The sequence below is a fragment of the Ursus arctos genome, unplaced genomic scaffold, assembly GCF_023065955.2.
Source record: "Ursus arctos isolate Adak ecotype North America unplaced genomic scaffold, UrsArc2.0 scaffold_2, whole genome shotgun sequence".
Classification (NCBI taxonomy): domain Eukaryota; kingdom Metazoa; phylum Chordata; class Mammalia; order Carnivora; family Ursidae; genus Ursus; species Ursus arctos.
The window spans coordinates 87,718,799-87,744,202 of NW_026622874.1; the positions used below are offsets into that span (position 1 = coordinate 87,718,799).

Genomic DNA, 25,404 nt, shown 5'->3' on the forward strand with positions numbered 1-25,404 from the left:
CCACCAATCACGTCTACTCGCCGCCGGAAGCCCCTGCTGGTGGTTCGCAACTATCCCGCCCTCTAGGGTTCGCCTCGGGGACCGGCAAGACAAAGTTTCCCATGGCGGAGGACGCATGCGCGCAGGCTGGCCACCCAGCAGTGGACGTCGCAGCCCGCGGTCCCGCTCGAACTCTGGCGCCGGAGGCACCGGCGGCGCTGGCCGTCGGACGAGCTGCTGGGCGCGGCTGGGCACTGGACTCCCCGTACCTTCTGGCTTTCGGGTTTCCAAGCATAGATTTGCGTAAGTGCAGACTTTTCGCCTCGTTTTTCCCCCTCGAGCATGAATTTTGGTACCAATCAAGCAGTGATCGAAGGCACTCAATCGATTTACCCCCAAGTTTCTCTGCATTGAATACAGTTTTCGCTATTTTGGTGGCAGAAGGGGTGATTATTTGGAAAAGGAAGACGTTGGTGGAAACACGGGTTATTCTAAGTGACCCTCACTTTCTGCAGTTTCTTGCCTTGGGTTCTTTCACGCCCTGTGGGGTGGGGGGGGGTCATTTTTGTGGATTTCGGGACTTGAACTCAGTGCCAGTCAACGGTGCTTTACCGTCTGGTCACTTTTGTCACTTATGTAGGTCTGGACCACGCTGTGTGGATGCAGACAGCCATGGTGCACTCACCTCTTGCTGAGCCCAAATCCGCGCTGTCAAATCTGAGCGCAGGAGACCAGCTCAGATGTTCCTTACTTTGTAACTCAACACATCCGCGTGAGCGTTAAAGGCGTGTTCAGTATTTTACCTTGTCATCTTCACCCACGGTTGCACCCACCCAATGTCCTGTGGTTCACCCCTCTGTGAAGTAGTTACCTGTCCCTTCTGGAAGCTTAACCAGGGATGGGTATCCCATCTTTGAGCTCCTGGTAGGGCCCTGGTTTTTAGAGATTATGTCCAGTCTATTAAAAAACAAAACAAGTGTTAGACCAGGGGTTCTCAATTTTGTAGGCCTTAGAATCCTTTTACATTCTTAAAAAGTGAGGTCCCAGGGGCGCCTGGGTGGCGCAGTCGTTAAGCATCTGCCTTCGGCTCAGGGCGTGATCCCAGCGTTCTGGGATGGAGTCCCACATCAGGCTCCTCCGCTAGGAGCCTGCTTCTTCCTCTCCCACTCCCCCTGCTTTGTTCCCTCTCTCGCTGGCTGTCTCTGTCAAATAAATAAATAAAATCTTAAAAAACAAAAAAAAGTGAGGCCCCAGGGGTGCCTGACTGGCCCAGTCGGTAGAGCATGCAACTCTTGATCTCTGAGTTGTAAATTTGAGCCCCATGTTGAATGTAGCGATTACTTAAAAAGTAATTTGCGAATCTTAAAAAAAAAAATTGAAACCCCAAAGATCTTTTGTTTAATGGGTTGTGTCTATTCAGTAGTTACTGTATTTGAAATTAAAGCAAATTTAAAATATTTATTCGCGCACTTCAAAATTGCAGTAGCAAATCCATAGAGACAGAAAGCAGATCAGGGCTTGGCGAAGGGCTGGTGAATTGGGACTATGGCTAGTAGGTATGGAGTTTCTTTTTGGGTGATAGGAATGTTCTGGAATTAGTGTGATAGTTGCACTACATAGTGAATATACCGAAAACCACTAACGTGTACACTTAAAAATGGTAAGTTTTATCTCCATTTAAAAATCTGCCTGAGGGGCGCCTGGGTGGCACAGCGGTTAGGCATCTGCCTTCGGCTCAGGGCGTGATCCCGGTGTTGTGGGATCGAGCCCCACATCAGGCTCCTCTGCTATGAGCCTGCTTCTTCCTCTCCCACTCCCCCTGCTTGTGTTCCCTCTCTCACTGGCTGTCTCTCTGTCAAATAAATAAATAAAATCTTTAAAAATAAATAAATAAATAAATAAATAAATAAATAAAATAAAAATCTGCCTGGAAAAGTACAATAGCAAACCCATTACATAAAATATAAATAACATTTTAATTTTAAAAATAACTCTTCCAAAGGAAAAAAAAATAGTGAGAAGAGTGGCACTATTTTACATTTTTACAACTATAATGCCCGGCTTAAGAGAAAATAGCTATATTCTCCTATCTGCTTCTGCGTTCAGGATGTTGTGATATCAATATGTCATATAGCTTCTTGAAAACTCCATCATACACTCCAGAAAGGATGCAAGGGGAAAGGGCAAATGGCATCTTAGTTTTATTATGAAAATAGTTTTGGTCTTGCAGACCCCCTCGAAGGTGTCTCAGGGGCCACCAGAATTCCCTGGCCCACATTTGGGAAACCACTGACTTACAACGACTGGCAGTTTGGTCTTCCCCACACTTCAGGAAGGGCTCTTCCGGTTTTCATATTTGTTGCTAGTCCCCAGGTAGTTGGTAAGATACCTGCCAGAAATGGTGGAAAGAGCATAGGTCAGGGGGTCAGGATTTCTAAGGTTGAATAAATAGCTTAGGTACAGGGCTTCGGTGCCAGACCGCCCAGGGTAGAGGCTCAGCCTCCTTGCCTCCATTTCCTCAGGTGTTAAAAGGGAATAGTGGTTGAATCCGCTTCCTAGGGTTGTGCTCCTGCCTGGTGGAAATTAGGTTGTTAAATACCTGACAGGCGAAGAGAAAGGAGCAGTGGATTTTTTTTTTTAACTAGACCCTTAGGAAGCAAAGGAGAGCAGAGCAAAGTCATGTAGCATTTACACCATTACGACTGGAGTCCTTCAAGCCTCAGAAGATCCTAAGTGAGGATCATCTAGGGTGAAAGGCAAAGAGACAGAGATGGAGAAGGGAATTGGTGCTGGAAAAGAAAGGACCAGATCTGGGGGGCCAGGTAGAGAAGGAGGACTCCTGAGAGAGATAATAGAGCACCTCAGGTGGCCAGAAAGCCTTTCCAGTCTGCCCCAGGGGGGCACCCCTTTCCTTCACTTCCTATACAATTACATAAAAGCCACTGAGGGTGGGGAGGCTTCCCAAAAGGGCTCAGCAGAAGTGCTGCTGAGCAATCCATAGGCCCTTTCCTAAAGCCCCCCACCCCCACCCCCCAGGTCAGCTTTGAAAGCTGCTGTGCCTGGGCCAGTTTGATGCTCTCGCTGAAATGAGGCTGGCCCTGCAGAGGGTTCCTGCCTTGAGAAGACAAAACAGAGCAGTATATTCACATTTCAAACAAAACAAAATAATGTAATCCCTAGAGCAAGGATTCTCAAAATGTGGTCTGGGGGCCCCTGGCCTCTGCAGAGTTAAAACGATTTTCATAATAATACTAAAGCTATTTGCCTTTTCACTCATTCTCTCTGGGGTGTACTGTGCGTTTTTCCAAAAGCTCCATGCTTTGTAATATAACAGCAGTTTGAATGCAGAACTGGCTTAACTAGCCTGTGATGAAAAAGTCAGAAGAGCGATTGCATTTGGGAGTTGGGGGCAGGAAGTGACTGGGAAGAGCCTAGAAGGAATTTTGGGGGAGTCTGCTTGTCCTTCTGTTCCCCAACCCCCAAACACTCCCCAATGCTTGATAGAGGAGTTTGAGTTCCACAGGCGTGCATACATTTGACAGAATTCCTGCACAGAAGCTAACATGATTTTCTAACTGTGGGATCCTCATATCAGAAAATCTTGTAAGATTTTGTTTCTGAGATGTTTGAAAATCATGGACATGTGGAAAATGCCCAGATTTTGACATCAGAAAGACCCGAGTTTGACCCTGACTCTGCTCTCTGCTATGTTTGTGATTTTGGACATGTGACAGCATTTAACAAAGTGCCTGATGCATCATGGGCACCTAATAAATATTTGTAATATGACCGAAGGCACATAATTTTTCAGAGCTCTAGTTTGTACTAAGTCCGAGAAATCTCACTTTGATTTGCTCCACTAAGATTTATAGGGTTTCCGGGTGAATTTTCTCCGATGGCACACTGAAGCAGGGAAGAGAAAAAAAACACATGCTTTCGTTTGGGTTTGCTCAGTTATTACCTACTAGAGAATAAGCACGAGTGTAGGGTTGGAGGGGAGGTGACACAGCGACCAGTGACATCTGCCATTGTCACTCTCAAACCTCTTACACACGTAACTGATTTCTGTCTTGGTGACTTCATCTGAAAAATGAGACTACCCTTACTACTTTCCAGCAGGATTGTTGTCACAATTAAATGAGGTAGTTTTTCAGAATGCCTGGACTCTTAACGGATGATGCAAAATAAACGTAAGTCCCCTCTTCCATTTTTGGTCTCTCCCTACCATTTCCCCTGAAATAACCACGCCGGCAAACATGCACGGCGGCTCATACAGTCTTCCTACCGGAAGTTATCCGCGAACGTTCCCGCGCATGCGCTGTGTTACTAACCGGCTATCTTTGCTGTCCTTCCCCAGCACACCCAAGTCCACGTGCTAACACCAAGGATTGTCTTGTTTCATTGCCTGGGCATGAAGTTATTGGGCTCAAAACGTTCTTGAAACCCACAAGCTGTAGGCTAAGGGGAGTCTTCCATTTCTTGGATAGTCGGGTTCTGTTGGTGGTTGTCGTTTGCAAATTTGACCTTTGCTGCTCCTGGGTGACTGCATCAGCTTGTGCAGACTGGGGCTTCTCCATCCTCAGGAATGCTCAAGATGCCTGGCACTCTGTTTACTTAAAATGGCTCTTTCCCAGCTACGTTCTGCCATGGGAGCTTGAGGGCTCAGTACCAGCCACTGTGGAGTCCCTGATGATCCGCACGAGGAAACAGTCATAGTTATATATCACCCAGTTAATTCGGTGACCTCCTGTAGGGAGGGTCTCGAGGAGGGCTTTTTTTTTTTTTTTTTAAGATTTTATTTTTAAATAATTTCTACACCTAACGTGGGGCTTGAACTTACAACCCCAAGATCAAGAGTCCCGTGTTCTACCGACTGAGCCAGCCAGGCACCCTTAGCTGGTGGAGGGGCATGTATAGTGGGGTCGGGGAGGGGTGTTCTTTTTGAGAGATTGCCTTTCAACTCCAGATTGCCCGCAGAGGAGCTGTGGGCTCTCTTTGTAGCTTGTGGGCCTTTGGGCCCTTCATTCCAGGCATGCTCCAGCACTCCTTCCTTGGGGAGACCTCAGACATGCCCCTGTTCCGGGCCACCTTCTTCATACACATAGCTCAGTTATCCCCATATAGCATTCAACCACTGCACAATGAGGCCAGTTGTTTTCATATAACAGTAAAGTCTTACAAATTAGATTTCTGGGATGTATGAGCTCAATACATCTTAGAGAGCATATGACCCAGAGAAGCTAATTTTAAATGGGTGATTGAAACCCAGAGAGGTTAAGAAATTTGACTGAGACCATGTAGCTGTGCAGGGGTAGGACTTAGCTTTCCCAAGTCCCCGGGCAGTACTCTGTCAACTCACTGTGACCTCTAGTAGCTAATAGCTAAGTTCCCAGCATTCCTCAATAATCATTTTATCTGATTTTGGCGCGGCAAACTCCCTCACTGCCTGCCACGTCCTGACTCCCCACCCCAGCCCTCCTAGGTTTTCTCAGGCGCACCAGCTAGTTTATATGTCAGTTTGGCTATAGGCTGTAGCAGAGCATTCAATCAAAACTAAGCTAGGTGTTGCTGTGAAGCTGCTTTGTAGACTCGGTTACCATCTACAATCATAGGACTTTTAAGTGATGATCCTGGGTAAGCCGGGTGGGCCTCATCCAGTTAGTTGAAAGGCTTAAAGTAAAAGCAAAACTGATAGTGCATGGTATCACTTATGTGGACTCTAAAATCAAAAGTTGAGCACAGGGGTTCTTGATAGGCTCGATGGATAGGGCAACATTACTCTTGATCTCAGGGTGGTGAGTTCAAGCCCAACCTTCAGAGTAGAGATTACTTAAAAAAAAAAAAAAAGTTGAATACATAGAACCGGGTAGAATGTGGTTGCCAAGAGCTGGGAAGTATGGGAAATGGGGAGATGTTGGTAAAAGGGTACAGACTTTCCACTGTGTCGTATGGTGACTGTAGTTGAAAATACTGTATTGTATGATTGCAATTTGCTAAGAGAGTAGAGCTTAAGCATTCTCACCAAAAAAAAAAAAAAATTTAAGGTAACTCTTGATAAGATATGGGAGGTGCCTGGGATCAAGCCTCACATCGGGTTCCCTGCTTAGTGGGGAGACTGCTTCTCCCTCTCCCTCTGCCCCTCCCCCTTGCTTGTGCTCTGTCTCTCTCAAATAAATAAGTCTTTTTTAAAAAAATAAATAAGATATGGAGATGTAATATACAATGTAGGGAATATAGTTAATAATATTGTAACTATTTTATAGATTTTATTTATTTGAGAGAGAGAACAAGCATGAGCAGGGGGGTCAGGGGAGGAACAGAGGGACAGGCAGACTCTGTTGAACACGGAGGGCTCGATCTCACGACCCTGAGATCACAACCTGAGCTGAAACCAAGAGTTGGTTGCTTAACTGACTGTGCCACCCAGGCACCCCGACCACTTCATAATGTATATAAATATTGAATCACTATGTTGTACACCTGAAACTAACACAATATTGTATGTCAACTATTCTTCAATTAAAAAAAAATTTTTTTAAGGTAACTGTGAGGTGATGGGTGTGTTAATGAACTTGATTGTGGGAGTCCTTTCTCCATGTGTACGTATCAAATCCTCACGTCATACACTTCAAAAATATTAGAATTTTATTTGTCAATTACACTTCAGTAAAGCTGGGGAAAAAATTCTAAAGAAAATGAAGTTACTAAAAGTGTAAATTTTGATAATGTAGCAAATTAATTTACAAGGAAGCAAAAGAACAAAACTGGGGTTTCCCTGAGGAAGAAGAAATTCCACCCGAGGACTGCAGCACTCCCTCCCGCCCTGGAGTTTCCAGACAGCCGGCCCTCCAGATTTTGGACTTGCCTCACCCGCCTCCACAGTTGTGGACCCAACTCTTTGCAATAAATCCCTTTATCTGTAGGGGCCCCCTGGCTGGCTCAGTCAGTGGAACATGTGACTCTTGATATTGGGGCAGTGAGATCGAGCCCCAGCATCAGGCCCCACGCTGGGCATAGAGCCTGCTTAATATTCTCTCTCTCCCTCTTCCTCTGCCCCTCCCCCCCTGAAATTAATTAATTTTAAAACAAGGCTAATTTTTCCTTGTACTCCTCATCTTAGAGAAGATCCCACTCTTCCCAGTTGCCGATACTAGACATGGTAGTTCTTCTAGACTTTCCTCCTTCACGCCTTCATTTATTCAAGCTCTTCTGAAATCACCCTCCCCCTTGAATCTCTCAAATTCCTCCCTCTCTTCTCTTCCTCACATCGTTGCCTTTGTTCAGACATCCGTCATCTCTGATCTAGACCTATTCTCTTAGTAACTATTACCCTGCTTCACCTTCAATCCATTTTCCCCACTTATACCAGAAAAAAATAACTTTCTTATAAATCTTATCAATCCCTTGGGTGAAATTTTAATTGAATGGCTTCATGTAGCCCATAAAATAAAGTTTCAATAGTTTAGCATGACGTTCATGGTCCCTGCCTGTCCATGAGGCTTCATCTTGGTCCAGTTGTACTTTACATTTTAGCTGTGCTAAACCACTTGTCATTGTCATATGTTCATATTTCTGCATAACCTGGAGCCTGCACCCAGGACTAGGTTCCTATACACATGGGCGCGTGCACACGCGCGCATGCACACACACACACACCCCTTCCTTCACCAAGTCTTCCCTTCAACTAGAGGAAAAGAACCCAACTTTCAGTGGTCTTTGTATATCGAAGCACCTAGCAAAAAATATTTGATGAATGTATGATTAGCTCAGTTTAGCAATTTTCAAACTTTATAAGAAAAAATTTCTTTTAATCAAATCTTGTACAAAAGCATAATATATAGACTAGACAAAAGCTAGGAATCCCATTACGTCATCTTCTTCTGCTACTTCTGCCTCCTAGGTGTGTGCTTGTACCCCTGGCCCCCTGTGAATGCCGCTGGTTTAAAGCCGGTCCTGAAGTTGACCAGATAGCTGGTCTGTCCGACTCAGCCATACAAGGCAACAAAGTACTGACACGTGCCACAACATGGATGAACCTTGAAAATACGCTAAATGGGAGAAGCCAGACATAAAGGCCACGTTATTGTATGATTCCCTCTACATGAAATGTCAGGAATAGACAAATCCATAGAGACAGAAAGTAGATGGGTGTTTACGAAGGGCTGGGAGAGAGGAGCAGGGAGTCTCTGCTTAATGGGGATGAGGTTTCTTTCTGAGCTGATGACAGTATCCTGGAATTAGAGATGAAGTTTGCACAATCTGAATGTACTAAAAACCACTCAAATAACACACTTTAAAAGGGTGAATTTTATGTGCTTTATATCTCAAAAAATAATAATAATAATTACAGTGATGTCATTATTCCATTCCATGGAACTGTTAGAGCCAAATAAAGAAATTGTAAAAACAAGCTAGGTATGAGTTTGCTTCTGTAATGTTACTATTTCTTTCTGAAATTACATGTAGGGGGGCGCCTGGGTGGCTCAGTCGGTTAAGCCTCTGCCTTCAGCTCATGCTCGTCATGATCCCAAGATTCTGGGATCAGTCCATGTCAGGCTGCTTGCTCAGCAGGGAGTCTTCTTTCTCCCTCTGCTGCCCTTCTCCCTGCTTGTGCTCTGTCTCTCTCTCTGACAAATAAATAAAATCTTTAAAAAATAAAAATAAAATTACGTGTACATAGTTGTTATCTTTTTCTGACCTGGAAGGAATGTGACTCTGGCACTCCCCATGCTGTGAATCAATCTTTTGGGAGCACTGAGTGACTTCCCCCACCCCCAACCACGACCACCACCACCAAAAGACAAAACAAAAGCAAAGCACTGTCACAGTCTTAGGACTGGCAACCAGAGTCCTAAGAATTCTCTCCAAAGCAACTTTATGACCTTGCTGTATCTCTGTAGCCACTCTGTTGCCTCCTGAACCCCTTACATTCACGGGAACCGACCCTTACGTTCCTGGGAACCCACGGTGGAAATCTGCCCTTCTCGTAATGCCCTTTTTTTGAGGCTGGTATTGGCAGAGAAGCTGTTGAGGTGGTGGCTTTCTAGGGAAAGAAGCGCAATTTTGAGCAAGCTAAGTTCGGCAAGGACACAAGTGCTTCCGGGGAAAGGTTGGGGGGGAAGCTAGGCTGTAGTAATGGCAAGGTCCTTGACACAAATGTGGGCCAAGCTTCGGAAGTCAGGTGGATTCTCAGAAAAGAGCAAAGGAAAATGGCCAGCAAGTGAGTTAAGGTCAAGAGCTTTTTAGTGGAGAGGCACTATCTCCAGGGGAGAGAAGGTCTAGAGAGTGGAACATCTGGGGGGCTGGCGATCCGCCACAGCTACGCCTTCCCCTCAGCCCCAGAACTGCAGTTTGGGTAAACAGTCTCAGGAGCTATCCTTGAAAACAAGAGTTGGTATAAGCCCAGATCTTATCTCCTCTTGATAAATTATGAAGAAAAGCCCAAGACGTTTACACCTCTCTCGCCCTCTCCCTCCCACTCTTCCCCAGAATGACGTCAGACAGATAACCAGAAACGCGATTCGCCCAGCCACAGCCAGAGTCAGCGGTCAGATCCCAGCTGCACACAGCCACAGACACGCGGGAGCTAGGTCCTTTTATTGTTTTTATTGCGCCATGTGGATGAGGTTAGCGGTGAAGAGGTTCTCAACACCCCCACTGCGGGCGGGGCCTGGGACGAGCTGGGGCTCAGCAGCTGCTGCAGTCACTGGGGTAATCATCCCAGTGCAGGCCGATGGCATTGATGAGGGCACCGGCGCGGCCACTAATGAATCGCAGCACAGTGTTGGGGTACAAGGGGACAGCGTTGAAACTCGTGCCTGTGTCTTTCCCAAAAGGCAGGTAGCGGCCCTTGTCGGTCACGAAGACCAGCTTCCTCAGGTAGTACTTGTACTTGCCAGACACCTGGATCACGGACTCCCCAGGGTGCAAGAAGATCTCCTCCAGGTCCCCCTGGGTGCCGCCCACGTAGTCACTCCACACTTTGCCGTAGCGTACCTGGAGACTAGGCGCCGGGCGAGGAGGGAAGGAAGATGGACACTGAGCGGGCTGATCAGAATTCAGGGCCTCTTGGCCAACCCCTGAGATCCACAAACTGGTGACGGGGTGATGGGCGTCCCGCCAGTCCCACAGGGTGTGAACGATGAGCGAGCCCTTGAGATCATACAGAGAACTTCACCTCCTTTTGCCGACAAACATAGGCTCGGAAGGGAAGAGTAACTTAGCCAGAGTCACCCAGACCAGTGTTGGAATCTAGATCCCCACTGTGCCATTCATCCCCCCTCCCCCGGCCCCATGAGAAAGGAGCAGATGGATCTTTCTGGAAGGCTCTCATGAGGGCAGAGACTTTGTTGTCCCAGGATGTAGCCCAGGATCAGAAGGATACACATTTTGGGGAGAGGCATCAGCAAAGACAGAGGATGTCAGAGGGGGCTTCCCCCTCGGGTGGGGCCCACCCAGCCAGCTTCCAGGTGCCTGAGCAGCCACAGTATACGATCTGCCCATAGTATAAGATCGCAGGTGCGGGGGGGGGGGGGCTGTAGGGTTGGTTGTAGCAGCGCTGGCCTCAGATCTCTGTCCTCTAACCACTTTCGCGTGTCATGTTACCCCTGGGACTCATTGACCGGAACAGACGTGACCCAAAGTGACTGAGAACTTTCCCGTGTAGCAAGATCAGAGAGGATCCCCAAACCAGAGAAACACAAAGAATCTTACCCTACAATGTAGTATCTGTTGACCCGGACCCGGATGGCGGTGATGGGGCCTTCCAGCTGGTAGCCAGAATGGGAGAATCTCTCTCCTCCGCCACCTCCATACTCTCCATTGTAGGAGGAGGCCCTAGCCTGAACTGGGGGGGACAGTAGGAGTCGGAGGGAGAAATCTCAAGAGCTCAGTTCCTCCCCACCACCCCTATACCTCCCACAACTCAGTGCCCGCCACTCCAAGTCAGCCTCTGAACCCTTGGCCACCAGCAGTGCAGGGGGCTGCCTTCCCATAACGCTAGTGCTGGGCTCCTGGCTTCTCACTTACTGTCATTGGCCGAGGCTGATGCACAGAGAAGGGCAAGAAGAGCAATGGTCAACATTCTGGGGCTGGAGCGGGAAGAAAGGAGAAAGTCAAGGTTTAGCCTTTTTCCTTCAGATTTCATTGAGCCAGCCATCCCCGACCTCCCGTGGAGACTCAGCCTTCTTTTCCTTCAACTCAGACCTAACTGACCCAGTCTTGGGCTTTGAAAGGATTGTCCCCAGTCTCTGGTCCGGCTCCTGGAGGACTATCTTCTGTGTCCTTAACCCCTCTGTCCTCCCCGGTCTGGAGGTAGCCAGCTCCCTCCAGCTCCCTTCTTCCATCCCAGATCAGAAGATGGATCCTAACCCTCTTATCTGGACCAAGCTATGATAAGCCCTGTTCCCTCCTAGCACGAAGCAGGAAGAGTTTGCAAAGAAGATTCTCCAAATCCTAGAGATGGTTGGGTGTCCCAAACCAGGGGTCTGAGCAAAACCTAACTGAAATATCCTTGGAATGGCCTGGCCTGGCCTGGGGGACATCTGGGGCAGAATTCAAATTCTTAGCTTCATGCTGGTCTCAGATCAGAAGGAAAGGAGCATTTTAGAGCTGCGTCTCTGTGTCACCGGGGGGTGGAGGTGATGATAGGTGAGACTGCTACCACCAGCATCAGAGCCGGTCAGGAGAAGGGGGATAGACTGAGAGATACAGAAGGAGTTTGGACCAGCTCAAGATAGTAGATTCCAGATGCCTGCTCTATGTGTCATTACTCTTCCTCCACTAACACAAATCTGGCCACATCGATTCCACCAGCATCCCAGGCATCCCCAGTCCTTCCACCGAGACCCAGATATCTTTGCACCTCACTCAGATGCAGATGCCCCCCAGTTAGCTGACACCCAGGTCTCCCCTGCGGCTCAGTCCAGGCAGGCTCCCACACAGCTCAGCCTGAATTCCCCCTAACTCGAACGCAGCCATCCCTGTCACCCCTTAGCTCAGGCCTCTGTCACCCCTTACCTGGCAGTTTCAAGTGCAAAGCAACCCCCCTGCAACTTTCAGATCTTTTATATCAGGTCCAAGCCCTCCCCCTGCTCTTTATCGTGTGAACCTCACCTCCTGAGCAAATATGATCAATCTCTTAGGGTCAGTTGTCAGGCAGGGTCTGGAACTTCTTATCCTGCCTCTCCCCCCAAAGGTTACAGGCCACGGGGTGGGGTCCACTCAGGCCCAGATCTCAGGACAGGCAGAACAAACTTGAGAAAAGGTCACCAACTGAAGGGCCAGCAGCTTTGGGTGGGCAAAGTTACTGATCATTTCTGGGTGTGGTCTAAGCTTCTGCCTCTCCGCGTTGGCGTTCCGCGGGTGCTCTCACCTGCAATCTGTCATCTTTCAGGATAAACATTGTCCTCTCACGGCATTTGAAATACAGATTCTCCTGGAAAGGAATTACACTCCCCAGGCCCTATACTTAGGAGTGCTTACTATCTTCCAGACAATTTTTTCTGTCCTCCCTGTTACTTCATATGGAGAAAAAAAACAACAACATATAGAAAAATTGAAAGAATTATACAGTGAACACTCATATACCCCCATGTCAATTCTACCATGGTTAATATTTTGCTGTATTTGCCTCCCCCCCCCCCCATCTATCCATCCTCAACCGGCCAGACTGTTCACAAACCTTTTCTGAGAAACCATGATGTTGCATGAACACCTGTAGATTCCCCTCCTGGGAACAGACAGTCTGTCCAGAGGGCAAGGGGAAGCTAAGGGGGAAAAAGTAGACAAGTCCTCCTTTGGGGGCAGGCTCAGGGCCTCAGGACTTCGGGGAGCCACGGCTGAATCTTCCAGGGGCTATTAGGACAATTGCTCTTTCCTGTAGGTCTGAAACCTCCCCAGGGTTGATGTCATAGATTTCTTCTCTTTGGAGGCCCTTCCATTACACCTAACTCCCCGGAGGAATCCTGAGTCCTACTTCCTGACCCCTCTAGGACTGGCTCTTTGACCCTCTGAGTCAGCAGGTCCTCCCCAGCAGAGGGAAGGATGGAGCCCAGGGAGGGGCTGAAGTCATTAGCCTCAGTTATTAAGTACTAGCAGCTGGACACACAGAGCACCCACCCATCACAGGCTCACCATCTAGGGCTGAGGACTCCTCCCAGGAAAGCAAGGGAGCCCCACCCTAAGGAGCTGGAAATAGGACAGGGCTAGTCCCCTGGCCGTTCCAGAGCAAGGAGGGCAGCCAAGGATGTGTTGTGTGACCTCTCGTCTCCAAGTTCAAAACACACCTGTCCTGCTGACATACCTTCTTCTTGATTCCAGATGTTTTGTTCTGTCTCTTGTCCTCTCTGGTTTTTCTTTCTTTCCCAGTTCTCTCTGTCTTGAACTTTCCCCCGCATCTCCTGCTCTGAGGATTTTTCTTCATATTCCCTCTCTCTCCGTGCCTTTTTCCTTCTGCCTCTTTTCTTTGTCCTCCTCCTCCCCCAAACCCTCTCTTTCCTCTGTCTTGTCTCTCTTCTTCCTCATGAGGAGTGTATCCCACAGGATGGAACCAAACACCGCCTATCAAAGATCGTAGCTCTGTGCCCTCATCAGGGGTCACACGCATCCCCCCGACCTACATGCAGGGAAAGTCCAAAGCCTCCCCAGGCTTTCTGCTGTTGCAAGGGCAGCTCACATTCTCTCCCTGTCTTCTCTGCCTTCTTGGCAAAGCAACTTAACCCCACATATTTCCGGAGCATCTGTCTGCTGGAGGCACCGTTCTAGAAGCTGGAAAGACAGCTATGGAGGGAGAGTGGAGTCCCGGCTACCCGCTTTGGCTCCAGGCTCCAGGGGGGGGGCCGGCGGACAATGGAACAACTGTCAGCACAGGACAGGCCATGAGGAAATACAGCAGAGCCAGGCGGGAGCAGGGCTGGGGAAGCTGCTCCCCTGCCTGGGAGGCCGCCCACCGGGGCAACCTTCGCGAAGACATGACTGAAGCGATGGGGAGAAGACTGATGTTTGGGGCAAGACTGGGCCTGGCGAAGGCTCCAGGGCCGAAGCCCTGAGCAGGGGGCGTGCGGGGCAGTGTGCGGGTGGGCGGAGTAGAAAGCGGGGGCGGGGAGGGGGCGGGAGGCTGCGGCAAGTGTGGAAGCCAGGGGGAGGGGAGGTCCGGGCAGCCGCCAGTGGGCAGGTGCAGGGCCTGGGAGGGAGGCAGTGGTCAGGAGTTTGGATTGCTCCTGATGGTGAGGGGAGCCGATGAGGGGGTTTTGCCTTTTAAAAGGAGCAACTGGAGGGGCGCCTGGGAGGCTCAGTCGGTTGAGGTGGGACTCTTGGTTTCGCTCAGGTCGTGATCTTCGGCCGTGGGATCGAGCCCGCCACCGGCTCCCACGGAGTCCGCTTGTCCCTCTTCTAACCCCTCTGTCCTTCCCTCGCTCCCTCTCAAAAAAAAAAAAAAAAAAAAAAAAAAGTAAAATATATATTTTTTAAGATTTTATGATTTTATTTATTTATTTGAGAGAGAGAGCACAAGCAGGGAGAGCAGCAGAGGGGGAGGGAGAAGCCGACTCCCTTCGGGGCAGGGAGCTGGATGCGGTGCTCCATCCCAAGACCCCGGGATCATGACCTGGGCCGAAGGCAGACCCTTCACCGACTACACCCAGGGCCCCCAAGAAAATATTTTTTTAAATAAAAAAGTAAAAGTGAAGACTGGAGCTCGATGGGGGGGGGGGGTTAAGACTGCAGGTCGACCCCAAAGCAGGAGTCGCGGGAGCTCTCACACCCCCCCCCAACTCCCGCCACACCAGGCCCCCTGGAGCTACGCTCCTCCCTTGCTCCGCGCCCTGAGAACTACTTTCTCTCCAGACAAAGCAGCTTAAGTCCTGGTGCAAATTCAGACCCCAGGGCGGGGGGGTGGGGTGGGGCGGTGAGAATCTTCCGGCTCCGTCCCACCACGGATTTTCCAAAATGTATTTCCAAACAATGGCAGATCTGTTTCCTGTTCAGAAAATAATTCTCTATCTCCTCCTGTATGGCTTGGGTCTCCCAACTGGCTTCATTTGAACAAAGGGTTTTACTAGAAAAGCAAAATGAACATTTCGTTTCTGTTCATCCTTCCCCGTTGCAGTGAGGAAACTACAGTCTTGCGAGAGAAGTGACCCCACTGAGTTGCAGAGAGGGTCCCTCCACTCCCTACCCTCCTGTCCCCAGTGCCCCACATGCCAGCCCCTATGGTGGCCTGCAGTTTACTCCTGCCACTCCTGCTGCCTAAATGTTCTCCGCCTTCTGCTCTTCTAGTATCTTCTATGTTCAAGACATTCAGCCATAGCACCCCCCCTGCACCCACCACCCCTCTGAACCCCTCACCAAGACTTCAATCACGGGTGTCCCCTCCGCAGCCCCTCTACTTCAAACAGAATTCCTTTCTCTGGCCTCCAGCTGTGCTTCCTAGGGCACTAGCCAGGCTCTGATTACCCTGCGCTGTAGTTTATCTGTTTACACAAGTTTCTGCTGGGAAACCTGGAGCTCATTCCAAGGTGGAGACAGTGTCTTTTCCACCTCTGAATTCCGGGCTCCTGCTTCCCACCTGGCACAGAGAAGGTGCCCCAGAAATGACTGTCGGATGCCCTGGATGCGGTCAGAATTCTATTAAATGTTCCTCCTTTGTCTTTTCATGCCTGTGTCTCTCTTCTGGCAGGCTCCTATTTGGGTTTTCTTGTTTCTTATTTCTGAATCTTCTGGTGAAATTCTGTGTTCGGTAGCATACTGGACGTAAAGATAGAATTTCAAGTTGAGGTCCTCCATCCAACACTCATGAGGTGGGTGAATGTAAAGAAGTCACTTTTTTTTTGGAGCCTAGATTTCTGCCTTTATAAAATGAGAAGAAAAAAAAAAGTCTTGAGATCAACCAAAATCCAAGGACAATGTTTTTCAAACAGTAGGTCTTAACTCACTGGTGGACCACAAAATCATTTTAACAGCTTTGAGACGGACATTTTTTTTTAAGTTTTTTGTTTTGTTTTGTAATCCGTACACACAAGGTAGGGCTGGAGCCCGTGACCCTGAGATCAAGAGTTGTGCACTCATCGGACTGAGCGAGCCGGGCACCCCAAGACCAACATATTTTAAAAGTGGAATAGAAAAGAAAGTGAGACCATCGCATGTAACAAGTCTAAATACTGTTCCCTGGGGGCACCCGGGTGGCTCAGTCAGTGAAGCGTCTGCCTTCTGCTCAGGTAATGATCTCAGGGTCCCGGGATCAAGCTCCACATGGGGCTCCGTGGTCAGTGGGCCGTCCGCTTCTCCCTCTGCCTGTTGCCCTCCCCCCCGCCCCCGCTTGTGTTCTCTCACTTTCTCTCTCTGTCAAATAAATAAATAAAATCCTTAAAAATTTGTTTTAAATGAATAAATACTGTTTCCTGAACTATTGTTTCAGTTAAATACTCTATACTGTGTGTACTGGCTCATGATATAAAATGTTCTTTCCTTCTGTGAATTTCTGTTTAAAAAAAAACAATCCTTGAAAAAAATAAACTTTACCTCTCTCAAAGGGCTGAGTCTCTGTATACCAACACAACCCAAAACAGCCAGGCTAGAAGCGGGTTGGGACACTTCTAGGGTAGTAACCAGAGCAGCTCCAGAAACCCACTCAGGTAGAGAAGCATATGTCGGTAATTTTTTTGTGACATGTAATTGACATGGAACATTATCAGTTTCAGGTGTACAACATAATGACTGGACTGGTGTATATGTTGCAAAGCAAGTTAATCATTTTTTGAAGTCGGAAACCTACAGTGATGGACCAGGAATTCCCGGACAGAAGGTTGTATTAGAAAGAGACGAGTCTTAAAGCTTGGCCCCTGCCCTTACTCATTCCGTGACCTTGGGAGCTTCCATTTGTTCATCTGCTGCCGAGGTGAAACCAACAAATTGTGTCAAGCCCCTGGCACAGATCTCACTCGTAAGTACTGAATAAATGTTTATTTTTTCTCTCTCTTTAATTCTCACAAAACATGGCCTTTTTTTTTTCTTTTTAAGATTTTATTTATTTATTTGTTAGAGAGAGAAAGAGCATAAGCAGGGGGGTAAGCCGGCTCCCCGCTGAGCAAGGAGCCCAATGTAGGGCTCCATCCAGGGACTGCTGGGATCATGACCTGAGCCAAAGGCAGACACTTAACCATCTGAGCTACCCAGGAGTCCCACGGCCTTTCTTTTTATGTCTCTTTCAGATAAAGTTGATGAGGGCGGCCCGTGTCCTTCTTGGCTCTGGTTACCTTTATTTTATGGTTTAGCTTAGTTCAGATCCTGGAGATCTTTATCAAATGCTTGATAAAACTTGAAAGAAACTTTTTTTTAAGTTTATTTTTTTAGTCATCTCTACATCCTACACGGGGCTTGAACTCACGATCCCGAGATCAAGGGTCACATGCTCTTCCGACTGAGACAGGCAGGTGCCCCTCAAAGAAAGAATTTTCTGTAAGTTGATTTGAATGACTCAAGTTAAAGTCACTTGGGAATCTCGTTTTAATTTCCTTTTATTGAGCTATGCTTACATGGTAATTCTTTTTTTAATCTGTGTGTATGCGTGTTTTTGTTTTTTAAGATTTTATTTTAAAGGGGCGCCTGGGTGGCTCAGTTGGTTGAACGTCCGACTCGCTTTTGACTCAGCTCATGATCTCAGGGTTGTGGGACTGAGCCCCACACCGGGCTCCACGCTGGGCCTGGAGGCTGCTTGGATTCTCTCTGTCCCTTTCCCTCTGCTCCTCCCCACCTCGCTCACGCTCTCTCTCTGTCTCTCTCTTTAAAAAAGAAAAAAATAATAATTTTTAAAAATTCCAATGAGTATTTTAAAAAAAGATTTTATTTTTAGTTAATCTCTACACCCAACGTGGAGCTCAAACTTACAACCCCGAGATTGAGTCAAGCCAGCCTCGAGCCTGTAACCACTGTTTGCCTTCAGCCTCCATATCTCGTACTGAATGTCTTGATCAGTTGCAACTCTTTGTTTTCCTTTGTCCCCTGTATTTGTTTTCCTCCTTACCAAGAATAATCGCCCTCCGGAACATAGAACAATATCAAATATTGATACAACAATATCACAGTGGTAATGAGGCGAGGTCATTTCACCAGGATGCAGTCATTCTTGCTGTGTCGGGAAGGATTCATCTGACAATCTGAGCGGATTTTGTTTCTTTCATTATTATCACACGAGGCTCGGTCTTCTGCTCTTGCCCTTGCTGTGTTCTGCCAATGCATGAAGCTGGCTAGTGTGGGGTGCCTTTGTGGTGTTCGGGCACAGACGGGCTGGACCGCTCAGGAGCCGGGTGCCTGGGGCGAGTTATTTTATTTCTCTCTGCTTCTGTGTTCTCATCTGAAAAAACAAACACACATTCAAAAAGGCGATAATGCTCGTACCTGCTCTGAGGGTTGCTGTGGTTCTGAAATGGTTCATGTAGCTGAAGTTCCAGAACACTGCCTGGTGCAAGGAAATGCTTCTGTTTCTCATGGTCTAAGGAGTGGCTCCGCCCTGTGGATACAAGAAAATCGCAAAATACCTAATTAGCCCGCACGTTTTACTTTATTCATTCATTCATGCATTCATTCATTCATTCATTTTTACCCCTCATGTTTTTAGTTATAAACCTAAACCCTGTATTCCTAGCATTCCACTCATAGGCTTCAACCTCGTTCTTTTCTTTTCCCGATTCAATGCTTCAACCCACTGCAGGGGAACTAAAGCCCCAAAGCCCCAAGCTTGTCCGCCTGAGGCCAGATTTGCTGATGTTAATGCCTCACAGCTCAGGCCCTGTCACCTCAAGGTTATGAGCTGTCATGTGTCTCCTCTACCATCATCACCTTTTCCTGTCCGCTCGGCTGGTAAAAGAATAAGGGCAAAATGGTCAACTAAGCAGAGGGCGTTGAACACTGAACATCACGGAAAGCACTTAGTGTGATCGCGCTGGGGAAATGGAATCGGAGTGTCCTGCCCTGGAGGGGCTCGCCCCCCAGTGAGGGCCAAACCTGATCAAACTGGTCTTCAGAACTCCGTGCGGGAGCATTGCCAGACATCTAAGGATTCGGTCAAGCACAGAGGAGGGGACTAGAATCCTGGCGGGGGCCATGAAGTGTGGTCATAGAGGCCAGAAATGCACAGTGAAAAGAGACGAGCAGGCTGGGGTCTGGCTCTGCCCCTTTCCTTGGGCAAATTACTTAAAAGTCTCTGCATCTCAGTGTCCTGATGAGAGAAGGAAGGATAAGGTCCACTGCAGGGCTTATTTTAGAGGATTAAATGAGACATACCAACGTGCTTAGTCAGGGCCACCTGGCTGGCTCAGTCAGGGGAGCATCTTGGGGTTGTGACTTTGAGCCTCATTTTGGGTAGAGATTACCTAGAAAAAGAGAAGGAATGTTCTTAGTAAATTGCTAGGCACATCAAAGGCGCACAGCCCAGAGGAGTAGCGTTGGAGGAGTGGAGACATGGAAACGAGGTAGGAAAAGCAGCACAGGGGACAAAGTGGGACACATCATCCTTCACGGGGGAAGGATGTTGTCAAGGCAGATCAGGCTCCCAGGGACTGGAGGGAGCCAGTAAGAATCCCCAGGCAAGCCGTGAACAGAGCCAAGAGTGAGCATGGCGTTCATGATTGCTAACCTCTCCTTTTTGGGGTGGGGATAAGGAGCCGAAGGGGCCAACCCCAGTCTCAGGGGCTGAGAATGAACAAGGAAGTGAGCGGGAGCTCCCGCCTGAAGCTGTCATCTTTCTGCACAAGAGAGAAACGCGGATACGCGGATGACAAGAGTTGAGGTTGGGCCAAGCTCCTTAGGGAAGCTGTGAGAGGTCTGGAAGAGCAGCTGTAGGGAAGGGAAAGAAGAGCATTGCCCAGACTCACAGGACAGCGTGGCTGAGGGACCAGGTGGAATGAGGGGGCGCTGGTGTGGTGAGTCGTGTGATTTTCTCCATCGGGGCTCACTAACCTGGTAACAGGACAAAAAGAGGGCGGTTGTATTGATCCAAAGGCAGAAGATTTACGAGGAGGGTGTGGCAGACGACAAGGCTGGCAAGTGTCAGAGACCGGATGATTGGAGCAATACACCTCGGAGTCAAGGTCATAGAGGAAGTGGACTGAGATAAGGGAGGGCTGGTCAGGGAGGGACTCCAGGATGTGGGCTCCAAGTAAAGTATCAATAGGATGGAGCAGCAGGTCGAGTCGGGGAAGGGGAGACTCAGAGACCAGGGAACCTGATGGGCGGCGTAGAATAATCGTGAGTCGTAATGAGATTTAAGGTGGGTCTCGAATGTGAGGGTAGATGGTCTTTCAGAGATGAGAAGCAATATTAGATCAAGATGGAAGGGGACAGAAGTGCTGAATGCCTACTTTTATGAGGTGCTTTATATAAACTATCTGCTCTTACCCCCTAAACAGCCCCTCAAGTTGGGAATTTGGGAAAAATGGAAACCAAATAGATTGCCAAGGGTCTCACAGCTGTTGAGCCAGGAATCTCCGATTTAATCCTAGGGCTGACTGGTTCCAAAACCCAGGTTCCCCAGATTTCCCCCAAAGAGGTGACACTTGGAACCTCCTAATTCATTTTTATCACTTTTTACAAGTTTATTTATGTAAATGATCTCTACACCCAACATGGGGCTCGAACTCATGACCGCGAGATCAAGAGTCGCACGTTTCTCTGACTGAGCCAGGCAGGCACCCCCAATCTTGTCATTTTTCACAGCTCTCAAGGTTGGAATCTCTGACTCTTGGGATCCTGAGCAGCCAGTCAGTGCGAGGCGCCAGGCCCTGAGCAGTGATGGAACACTCCTGAGCTCAGCCCTGTCTTTCTTCCCGGCTGGCAGCAAGATGGCCCTGGGTGAGGGCTGGGACTGTCGGCGGGGTAGGCCCCACTGCAGAGTGGGCGATGGTGAAGGGGAAAACAACAGGAAGTAGCTGGACTCTCTTGTCTAAGCTCTGGCTGTGTTTCCTGTGATTGACCTACTCAGTAAGTCATTCATTCAGCAGGAGAAGGAGGTTGGAGAGGGTCAGATCTGCGCTCCGATTCAGCTGCGGCCCTTGAGTGGTGTGACGTTGGATGACGTTGACCAACTTTCTCAGTTGGCCCAGAATTAAAGGGTTTTCTGGGATGTGGAACTTCGGGTGCTAAAACCAGGATGGTCCTGGGCTGCCTGTCTGGCTCAGTCGGTAGAGCGTGCAACTCCTGATCTTGGAGTTGCGAGTTCAAGCCCCACGTTGGGCATAGAGCTTACATTACATAAATAAATACATACAGGAGTGCCAGATGGCTCAGTCGGTTAAGCGTCTGCCTTCGGCTGGGATCATGATCCCAGAGTCCTGGGATCGAGCCCCATGTCCGGCTCCCCACTAGGCAGGGAATCTGCTTCTCCCTCTTCCTCTGTTCCTCCCACCCCTGTTCATGTTCTCTCTCTCACTCACTCTCTCAAATAAATACAATCTTAAATTAAAAAAAATACATGCGTACCTAAAACCAGGATGATCCAAACACAACTGGGGTGGTGGGTCACCCCAGATGGGCTACTGCAACCTTTCTAAGCCTCAGTTTCCAAGTGTATTCCAGCTATCTGCTGTCTGCTTCTCTGCTCCTCACCAACTGGGGTTGTGCTTTTCAGAGAACACAGAGCAGGGAACATAGTTTAATTCCATCTGGTCGGAAGAAGCTCAAGGTTGATTGTAGTCTCCTTCATCTGCTGAAGCTGAACAACTTCTTCTTCTTCTTCTTCTTCTTCTTCTTCTTCTTCTTCTTCTTCTTCTTCTTCTTAAGATTTTATTTATTTATTTGAGAGAGAGCACAAGCAGGGGGAGCAGCAAAGGGAGAGGGAGAAGCAGGCTCCCCGCTGAGCAGGGAGCCTGACACGGGACTCGATCCCAGGACCCTGGGATCATGACCTGAGCCGAAGGCAGACGCTTCACCCACGGAGCCACCCAGGCGCCCCTATCGAGTGAAGCTTTTTAAAAAAAACTACCAAGGTGCTTCTGATATCCAGCCACGGTTGTGAGGTTCTGCCCGGTGCTGTCATCTCCGCATCACCTAGAACCCTGATTCGCCAAGTCTGGGCCGGCACGCCAAGGCACTCCCAGGAGATGCTGCCCTCGCGGGCCCTCAGGCCGCTGTGGGCAGTGAGGTTCAAGGGCAGCGCTCACTGTCCAACAGCGCTCTCTGGGGGGCGCGACGTTCCGTTGCCGCGCTGCCCGGTCCGCGGCCACGACCAGCTGCATGCGCCTACCGAGCGCCTGAAATGCAATTAGTGAGACTGAAGCACTGAGTGTTTTAGTTTATTTGAATTAAATTGAATTTGGAGAACCGCATGTGGCTGATGACTACTGGATTGCACAGAACAGGCCTAGTGGATCTCAGGGAGCGGGAGGGAGGATCTGAATCGCTTGTGGCATTTCCTAACCCACCTCGGTGCGACTGTTCTCACACACACACACACACACACCCGTTCGGGCCCTCAAACAGCAGAAGAGAAGGTGGGGGAGGGCAGAGGGATAAAGAGAGCGCTGGAGAAGGCCCCACGGGTGACTCTGGAGCGCGGTCCTTACTCATCCGGTGAGAGCCCTGCCAGAGAGCCGTCCAGTGACCTGCTCCGGGGTTACGGCTCTCCCCGAAGCGTAGTGCCCTAAGGCAGTGATACTGACTTTTCTCATAAATCTGTCTTAAAGAGGGCACAGTGGGGAGTGCTGGTGTAGGCTGCACGTCGGGAGGAGTGAAGGCTGGGCGAGAGTCATCTGAGCAGTGGCTCACTTACAGGTGGGTGGCTGATGTTGGCTGTCATCGGGACTGTAGCTGGGAAGGACTCTGCCCTTGGACCAGGGCACCTACATGTGTCTTGGGCTTCCTCACACATGGCGACTGGGTTGCAAGAGGGAGCACTGAGATTAGATAGATAGATAGATAGATAGATAGATAGATGACACATAGATAGCAAGCCCAAGCCAGGTGGGAGCTCTGTCCCTTTTTAAAATTTTTTTGGGGTGTCTGGGTGGCTCAGTCGGTGAAGCGTGTGCCTTCCATTCAGGTCATGATCTCAGAGTCGTGGGATCCAGCCCCACATCGGGCTCCCTGCTCATCGGGGAATCTGCTTCTCCCCTCCCTTTAAGCGTCTGCCTTCGGCTCAGGGCGTGATCCTGGCGTTCTGGGACCGAGCCCCACATCAGGCTCCTCTGCTGAGAGCCTGCTTCTCCCTCTCCCACTCCCCCTGCTTGTGTTCCCTCTCTCTCTGGCTGTCTCTCTCTCTGTCAAATAAATAAATAAATAAAATCTTTAAAAAAAATTTTTTTTTAAGTAATCTCTACACCCAATGCAGGGCTTGAATTCAGAACCCCGAGATCAGGAGTCATATGCTCCACCAACTAGGCCAGCCAGGCACTGCCCCCCCTTCTAAAAAACTTATTTAATTTTTTAAAAGTTTTTTTTGTTTGTTTGTTTGTTTAAATAATCTCCGCACCCAATGTGGGGCTTGGACCCACAATCCTGAGATCAAGAGTCACGTGCTCCACAGACTGAGCCAGCCAGGCACACCCCCTCTTTTTTTTTTTTTTAAGATTTATTTATCTATTTTAGGCAGGGGGAGGGCAGAGGGAGAGAATCTTTCAGGCAGACTCCCCACTAAGGGTGAAGCCGGAAGGGGAGATCGATCCCACAACCCGCAAGATCACAGCCTGAGCCAACGCTCAACCGACTGAGCCACCCGAGCGCCCCCTGTCCCTTTTTTTTAACCTAGACTTGGGACATGCTGTCTCTTCTACTCTCTTCCATTCATTAGAAGCCAGTCACTAAGGCCAGCCTGTGTTCAAGAGATGGGGCACGAGACTCAACCCTGTGACAGAAGGGATGTCGAGGGGTTTACAGACATGTTTCAAAACCACCACACACACTTAGGAGGGAAGAGCCCCAGGGACAGAACTCCGCACGCAGCAGCCCACAAGCCGGCTGCCTAATCTATGGGAATTAAGTCTTCCCTCGCTGGTTCCAGGTACCGTCAGGTTCCTCCCCGAACACTTAGCCCCAGGAGCACCCCATCAACCCAGAAGACACCCCCCACCCCAAGGCCTGTTTCATAGACTTCTGACCCAGAGACTTCTCTCTTGCACATACTCCTTGAGTAACTTCCTGATTTTTGTTTTCAGAAATTCTTGAGCCGTGGAGTGGGAGGAACCTGACCGTCAGGACATCTGGGTTCTGATCCCCGCCCAGCAGAAGATTGTTTAAAAAAAATTAAAAAGCTGGGGCACCTGGCGGCCTCAATCAGTGAAGCCCGTGACTCTTGATTTCGGGGTTGTGAGTTCGAGCCCCACGTGGGGTGTAGAGATTACTTAAAAAGAAAAAAAGAATGCAGGCTTTGGGAGTGAGGAGATTGCGAGCAATAATTTCCTTCTCTATGTTTCAATTTTCTGTATTATTATTGAAAATTTGTATTATAGTAAAATACATGCAACATAAATGTTACCATTTTAATGATTTTTAAGCGTACGGGTCAGTAGCATGAAGTATGTTTACACTGTTGTGCACCCATCACCACTGTCCATCTAGAGAACGTCTGCGTCTGGTCAAACTGAAATTCTATACCCATTAAACAACAACTCCCCAATCCCCTTTCCCCCCCAGCCCTGCACAACCACCATTCTACTTTCTTTGTCTCCGTGAGTTTGACTGCTCTGGGGACCTCGTAGAACTGGAATCCTGCAGTATTTGTCCTTTGGTGCCTGGCTTATTTCACTTAGCATGCGGTTTTCTTTTCTTTTCTAAGATTTTATTTATTTGTCAGAGAGTGAAAGAGAGAGCATAAGCAGGGGGAGCAGCAGGCAGAGGGAGAGGGAGAAGCAGGCTCCTCGCTGAGCGGGGAGCCCGATGCGGGACTGGATCCCAGGACCCTGAGATCATGTCCTGAGCCGAAGGCAGAGGCTTCACCAACTGAGCCTCGCAGGCGTCCTGAGCGTATGGTTTTCAAGGTTCAGCCTTGTTGTGGCAGGTGTCAGACTGTCCTTCCTTTTTAGGGCTGGAAAAATATCCCACTGCATCTATGCATATATGTGTATGTATGTACAGATCACATTTTGTTTATCTATTCATTTGCTGATAGACATTGGAGTTTTTCCCACCTTTTGGCTGTTGTGAATAACACCGCTCATAAACACTGATATGCAAATATCTGCTCGACCCTCTGCTTTCAGTTCTTAGTGGCGGGATCACCAAGTAATTCTATTCTTAATTTTTTAAGGAACTAGTTAAAAAATGTTAAGCTTTTTTTTCTTTTTTCTTTAAGTGATAGGAGAGTTAAGTTGAGAATTAAAACACGCAGGGGCGCCTGGGTGGCTCGGTCGGTTAAGCATCCAACTCTTGATTTCGGCTCAGGTCACAATCTCCGGGTCATGAGATCGAACCCTGAGTCAGCCTGCATGGTGACCGTGGGGG

The 25,404-nt window shown here is 48.8% G+C and overlaps 1 protein-coding gene and 1 long non-coding RNA gene across 2 annotated transcripts; one reads left to right on the forward strand and one right to left on the reverse strand.

Moving 5' to 3' along the window:
• The first annotated feature begins 78 nt into the window (after positions 1–78).
• On the forward strand, positions 79–25,404 carry LOC130544213 (uncharacterized). The gene is made up of 3 exons (XR_008960325.1): positions 79–282; positions 16,671–16,918; positions 24,120–25,404. It is a non-coding gene; the product is annotated as an uncharacterized LOC130544213 (long non-coding RNA).
• Positions 9,575–11,067, reverse strand: ZG16 (zymogen granule protein 16). The gene is made up of 3 exons (XM_026491370.3): positions 11,008–11,067; positions 10,693–10,825; positions 9,575–9,982 (listed from the first exon to the last, which is right to left on the reverse strand). Exons 1-3 carry the CDS (start codon positions 11,060–11,062, stop codon positions 9,667–9,669), a joined length of 504 nt encoding a protein of 167 aa, XP_026347155.2. The 5' UTR covers positions 11,063–11,067; the 3' UTR covers positions 9,575–9,666.

Coding starts and splice junctions, on each gene's coding strand:
- ZG16 (XM_026491370.3), bottom strand. CDS start 11,062: ATGTTGACCATTGCTCTTCTTGCCCTTCTCTGTGCATCAGCCTCGGCC. Junction 10,826..11,007: donor ATCAGCCTCGGCCAATGACA/GTAAGTGAGAAG, acceptor TGTCCCCCCCAG/TTCAGGCTAGGGCCTCCTCC. Junction 9,983..10,692: donor AACAGATACTACATTGTAGG/GTAAGATTCTTT, acceptor CCCGGCGCCTAG/TCTCCAGGTACGCTACGGCA.